This window comes from Tamandua tetradactyla, chromosome 16 (genome assembly GCF_023851605.1).
Source record: "Tamandua tetradactyla isolate mTamTet1 chromosome 16, mTamTet1.pri, whole genome shotgun sequence".
NCBI classification, from domain to species: Eukaryota; Metazoa; Chordata; class Mammalia; order Pilosa; family Myrmecophagidae; genus Tamandua; species Tamandua tetradactyla.
Window position 1 is genome coordinate 51,634,933 of NC_135342.1, and position 6,348 is coordinate 51,641,280.

Consider the following 6,348-nt stretch of genomic DNA (forward strand, 5'->3'; position numbering starts at 1 on the left):
TCCAACAGAGCCCACCCCATGAAGCCCAGCTCTGAGGAGTCCACCCACAGCTCCTTCCCATCTCAGAAGACGCCCCCCACTCAGGGATCTCCCAGGACTCAGTATAGCACCCCCTGCCCAAGCCAGGGCCTTTGCCCACATTTTATGGCTGAGAAAAGTGAGTCCAGAATGGACAGAAGACATGTTCAAGGTCACCCACCAAGGTGGTAGCAGACCCTGCTCCTGAATCCGAGACTCTCAGCTCTGGACACACCATTTCTTCCACGACATGTGCTACAAGCAAGGCTCAGGGACTCCCAAACCAGCACCCCTGTTGGGGACTCACCCGGTGTCCTGGGCCCAGCGTGCCTCGTTGGGCCCATCTGCACACCCTGTATGGAAAATAGAGGCAGTCAGCAGTGGGGAGGCCTGCCCACAGCGTCCCGATCAGCTGGGGACAGGCGCCAGGAGCCCAGCTCAAACCCAGGTCACCCCTCGGCCAAGAAAGTAAGAAACTCTGGGTCCCTGGACTCTACCCAGGGGCAGGCTCACCCCTCAGCCCTTCAGCCCCCAGCCCGGAAAGGCCTCCTGGTCTTACCTGGGCCCCCAGTGCCACAGTGCTCAAGGATCTGTGCTCCAGCCTGCCAGGGAGAGACAGACGCGGGCAGAGAGCACAGTCGTCAGCCCAGGCTGGGCCGGCCTCCCGCCGACCCCTCCCCTAGCCAACCCCTGGCCCCGCCTCAGCCCCCAGCCCCAGCAGCACCTCAGCCGGGTCCTCCAAGCCAGCAGCGGCGTTGCGGGCTGGACCGCCGTTGGGGACGGGCTGCGGGACCACCTTCTCCACGCCCCTCCTGAGCCAGGCCAGCACCCGGCCGCTGGCGCTGCGGGGGCACCAAGAGGCGGGCCTGCTGTCAACCTCCGCCCCTCCCCCGCCCGGGGGCAGTCTGCAGGGATCGCTGGGTGTGAATTCCAAGCCCCCATCCCCCTCCGTGAGATCTCAATCACGACCCCAAACCCTGAGCTTTGGGTCCCTCTCCAGAAAGTGGACGACATCAACCCTAAGGGAGGCCAGGCTGGCCGGGTGCCCTTCTGAGCCCCCCCCCATGGCTGCCCGGTCAAGAGCAGCCAAGTTTTCCCTATAATCCTGCCTCCCCTCATTAGCCTGGCTCCGGGGACCCCCGCCCCGCGCTGGGCACACATCCTGTGTTCCGGAAGGGCAGGGGGTTTCCTGGGGGTGTCTCCCAGGTGGTCTAAATCCAAGGGTCGCAGACTCACTGCCCAATGCCTCCCCCACCCCGCCCAGGCTCAGAAGTGTTTACAACCGCCGAGGTCTGAAGCGTGCAAGCCCACTGGGTGACCTCATGCAGAAGTCGGGATTTGGGGTGCGCTTCGGAAGATCAGCAGCTTGGGCCACATCGGAACTTGGGGCCCCTGAGAGGGGCTCCTAGCTGCAGCTCCCACCCTCTGTTTCTCTTGGTCACGTTGCCCCTGTGGCCCAGGAGACCCCTGCCCTCTGCCCGCAGCCCCCCTCGGCCCCCTCCCAGGATGCCCCCGGGCCTCTGGCTGGGACTGACCATCACAGACCCTGGCGTAGCGCTCTCCCCCACCATGGCCGCCCCACTGGTTGGCCAGCCCCCGAGGAAAGCGGATGGCGGGCGGTACCTGTTTGCTTCTGGAACCACAGAGACCTGGGCCTGAAGAGATGCGGGTGGAGGAGGGGCTGCCACCTGGGTGTCTGGAAAAGAGTCTCTCATACTTTAGATCTGGCATCTCAGAAGCCCCACTTCTACCCTGTTGGGGAGCACAAGTGGAGGCAGGGGAGGAGAAGAACCCCAAAGGGGCCAGAAGACCTGGGTACCAGCACAGCTCAGCTGGAAGGTCCCCAGGAGCCCACCCTTGCTCTTTTGAGCCCCTGTCTCCTCACATGTGAAATGGGCTGCTGGGAGGCTCTGAGGGGAAACAGCGGTCCCCTGCCTTGCCAGCCGCAGCGTCTGGCACTCACCACCTCGTCCTGGGCCTGCCGCGGCCACCGCCTCCCCCTCGAATGGCTCCATGGGTGGCTGGAGGGTTCAAACAGGACCAGTTAGGTCTCAGGGAGACCAGCTTGGTTCAGGCAGGGGCAGCCCCTGGCTCAGCACCAGACACTCCCCCTCTCCCCACGGTGCTGCACAACTCTAGTCTCACCACGGTCTCTAAATCCCAGAGGCCTCACTTACAACTGGAGACACTTACTTCCTCCAGCCCTAAGGGGTCCCTCATCCAGGACTCAGGCCCTGACACCCCCAAGTAGCCTCCCACACCCATCACATCCCCAGCGAGCTGCTCCACTTCAACGGCCTCCTGAGAGAAGGGAGGAGCAGTGAGCTGCAAAGACTTGGGGCAAGCTGAGAGGAAGGGGGAGGTGGGAGAAGATGCCCTCCCTCCCCCCAGCTAGGCTTCTCCCTCTCTTTCTGGTCCAAACCTTTCATTCCCCTCTGGTAGCACGGTAGGGTGCAGCCTCTACCATCTGCTTCTCATGTGCAGAAGCAGATTTAGATGCAGAAGTTTTGCACATCTATGCACATGTACACTTTTGTGTGGCTGTGTACACACGCAGGTATATGCGTAAATGTACATCTCTGCATGAACACGGGAGTATGCGTGCACACACACGTTTTCTAGCTGCAGCTCCTGCTACTTTGTGCATAGATGTGAATACACACACTCACATATATGTGCATATACAAACATAAATGTGCATACACGCACAGACCCACAAACATGAGCATATACACACAAACGCAGGGATCTAAACATGTGAACATGCACAGACACAAAGATAAGTGCATGTGTGAACACACATACGTGTGGACATACAGGCACCCAACACACTGCACACACAGGTGTACGCATGGCCAGGCACACATACACATGTAGGCAGGCAAGCAAAATGTGTGTGTGCATGCATACTCCTGTGTTCACACAGAGATGTACATTTACGCATATACCTCATGTGTACACAGTCACGCAAAAGTGTATATGTGCAGAGATGTGCAAAACGCCTGCATCTAAATATACATACATGAATATGCATGCACAGACAAAATTTACAGTTAGACACATGCAAAATGTGCATATACACACATGCACAGGCACATAAACATGTGATATGCACATATATGTGAATACATTCACAGACTCAGAAGCATGTGCATGTATACACTTATGCACACTACACACATGGACACAGGAACCATAGACACTCCCGCATGTGCGCACACACACATGAAAATCTAGATGTGCGTATATCTGCATTCACAGACACATGCATATAAATGTGCATATACAAGTATGCACACCCAATTTACATACAGAACACACTTATGCACACAGACACACCATCGAGGTCACAAAGGGCAGCATATGCACGTGCACATTTGTATATGCAAACACACACATATGAACACAAACCCTACACCTGGGTAGCTCACTGCTTCCTAAACAAACCCTGCACTATCCCAGCAATGGGCTTTCCTCTCCCAGGAATGCCTCACCCCTCCATCTCATCCAGTTAAAATTCTGCCCTGCCCTCTTTGTCTACGAAGTACTCCAAGCTCTAAAGTTGGTATTACTCTTTCCCTCCTCTGAGTTCCTATAGTCCCCAGTATGCACTTGTTTCACCCTCCAAGAAGGGTACAGCTGAGGCTAAAGTTGGGGTTCACCACATCCCCTCTGTCACCTCGACAGAATGAGCTGGCAGAGTATCATCTGCTGACCCCCAGGGGCCATGCCTTATTCGTCCGTATGCCCCCATGCCTGAGCACAGGGCCTGGCATCAATTAGGAACTAAATGAAAATCTGAATGAAACTAAAAAAAACTAAATGAAAATAGAGCTGCTGAATTAGATGTCCTTGGGCTCCTGGATGGATAAGACTCACAACAGTCAAGTTTTGATGATGTGCTCACAGGAAAGCTCTAGAGCAAAGCTGCTCAAAGTATGATCCACAGACCAGTGCCAGTATGCAAACAGTTTGTTTCTGGTCCAGGATGAATAAACAGTGTGTGCTAAATGTAAATCAATGCACTACTTCACTGAGAAAGTCTTGCTACTAAACACATACCGATATAGTAGGTTTACCTTCTAGTGCAGGCTCCTAATCTTATCACGAACCAGTAGCAGTTCACGGACAGCTGCTTTGAGTAGCACTGTTCGAGATGCTTAGAGGTAGGCAAGCTATGGCCCATGAGCCAAAGCTAATCTGCTGCTTGTTTTTTGTAAATAAGGTTTTATTGAAACACAGTCATACTCATTCATTTACATATTGACTGGCTATATACATATAATAGCAGAGTTCAATAATTAGCAGAGATGGAATGGCCCATAAATCCTAAAATATTTACTTTCTGGACTTTTATAGAAGAAGTTAGCTTTGGACAAGCCCTGCCCACTCTCCAGGCCTTGGACCTCCATGTTTCCTTCAGGTTCCAAATTTCTGTTGTGGAGGACCATGGGGACATGGGCCTAAGTGGAGAAGTCCCTGAACAGCGAGGCCAGCCTGCCCCTCCTTGCCCCCCGCTTCTCACCGGGAGCTCATCCTCCAGCTCAGCCTCCGCGGGGGCTGTTTCAGGCTCCGGTTCCCGCTCCGGCTCCGGCTCCGGCTCCGGCTCCCACTCCGGCTCCGTACCCCCCTCCTGCTCCATCCTGGTCTTCTGAGGGGTCCTCGGAGGCTGAGGCAGCACCCTCTGGACCCAGCCCAACATCCTGACACCTGTAAAGGACTGACTCTTGGGGCCTCCCCTAGCGAATGCTCACCGCTGCTCCCACCACTTGTGGGCTGCACCTGTGGGTTACACATTTCCCTTTTCTTGCCTCATCTTTAAAAATACTCTTGCAATTATAACTGATTGAAACACTCAAGGCCGAAACAAAGTGTACAATAAAGTTGGTTGCAATAATATTATAGCAAAAGATCAAAAGCGCCCAAATAGCCATTGATAGGAGACTGGCTGTTGGAAAGTACCTAAATATCCATCGGTAAGAGGGACAAACATTAAACAAATTGATATACCCATTTACTGAAATATTACAGAGCTGTTAAAAAGAAGCAAGTCTAAGTGCAGTGACACGGGAAGATGTGCATACTCTGAGTTCGAGTCATGAGCAAATCAGTTACTCTCTGTGACGCAATTTGCTTTTCTGAAGAATGGAGATATTAATTGTACCTACAGCGTAGAACAACTGTGAGGATAAAATGAACCAATAAGCACAACATCCTCTGAACAGTGACTGGCAAAGACATAATAAATGTTGGCATTGACTGCCATGTGGTGTCACACGAAAACACCAATTGTGGCAAATCATATACAGCATAATCCTGTTATAAACTTTTAGAGATAAATGCATTAGGAGTAGCATATGCATGGAAATCTGTTTTGTTTACTGTAAGAAAAAATAAAGTTATTTCATGATTTTTTTTTTTTTTTTAGTTTTCGAGATAAAATGTCAGTTAAGCCTCTTTATCGTGTTTTATGGGGATATTTTGGGCCCACTTTGAACGGGTTCTGGCATCATTTGTCTTTGAGAAATGGGGATCTCCTGCCCTCATGACTGGAGCCCTGCCAGGTGGATGGCCTGCCCCAGCAGACACCATGCAGGTCAGTACCTGTAAACTGCCAGGCCCTGGAAGGGCCCTGCTGAGACAATTCCCCTAGGACATAGCTGTCCTCATCCCTCCCTAGCCATGGGCAGCCGGGGAGATGGCAGAATGCCTCTATGCCAGTCCTCTGCCAGGAGATCCTGGGCTGAAAAGGAATCCCAGCCCCAGTGCCCAGTTCCCTGCAGCCCCTCACCATGCGGCCAGCCCCTCTGCTCACAGCTCCAGCCCCTGGCCCACTGTGGCATCAGCAGCCCAGCTTCTCCAATAAGAGGCTGGAGCAGGGAACAGTGGGGACAAAGCCCAGGGTGGGGAGTCAGATCCCTGGCTCAGCCTCCAAAAAGGGGAACTTGAGCCAAAACATGACCCCTCTGAACTTCCATTTGTTGTTGGGTCTGGGGTAGATGCAGTGATTTCCAAGGTCAGCAGAGCCCATGTTTGGGTCAGCAGATTCCCAGTGACCCCATCAGCCACAAGAGGTTGCAACAGGGGTTCTCCCTGCATGGAAGAACTGAGCTAGGTGTATTCCATCCATGGCGGCACCCATCCTCGTCCTCCTCCCTGCCCCTATCCCACCCCAGTAACAAGGATTTCCAGCACCATCTTACAGCGAAGAAAATGGAGGCACAGACAAGCCAACAAATGGCCAAGCTGAGCATACTCAGTTGCCTAATTCCTGATGGCCGCACCCACCCTGAGCTGGGACTGACATCTGTCAAGAATTGGCCTCTTCTG

At 53.5% G+C, this 6,348-nt stretch overlaps 1 protein-coding gene across 1 annotated transcript in view; it reads right to left on the reverse strand.

Annotated features, from left to right (window-relative positions):
• CNGB1 (cyclic nucleotide gated channel subunit beta 1) overlaps window positions 1-4,720 on the reverse strand; it is a 70,464-nt gene extending 65,744 nt beyond the window's left edge. Inside the window, exons 1-7 of the mRNA XM_077130490.1 lie at window positions 4,544-4,720; window positions 2,212-2,319; window positions 1,959-2,039; window positions 1,441-1,673; window positions 707-860; window positions 578-620; window positions 326-371 (exon numbers count right to left, since the gene is read on the reverse strand). Coding sequence (XP_076986605.1) covers window positions 326-371; window positions 578-620; window positions 707-860; window positions 1,441-1,673; window positions 1,959-2,039; window positions 2,212-2,319; window positions 4,544-4,720 — 842 coding nt within the window. The remainder of the gene's footprint in view (window positions 1-325; window positions 372-577; window positions 621-706; window positions 861-1,440; window positions 1,674-1,958; window positions 2,040-2,211; window positions 2,320-4,543) is intronic.
• Between the last annotated feature and the right edge of the window lie 1,628 nt (window positions 4,721-6,348).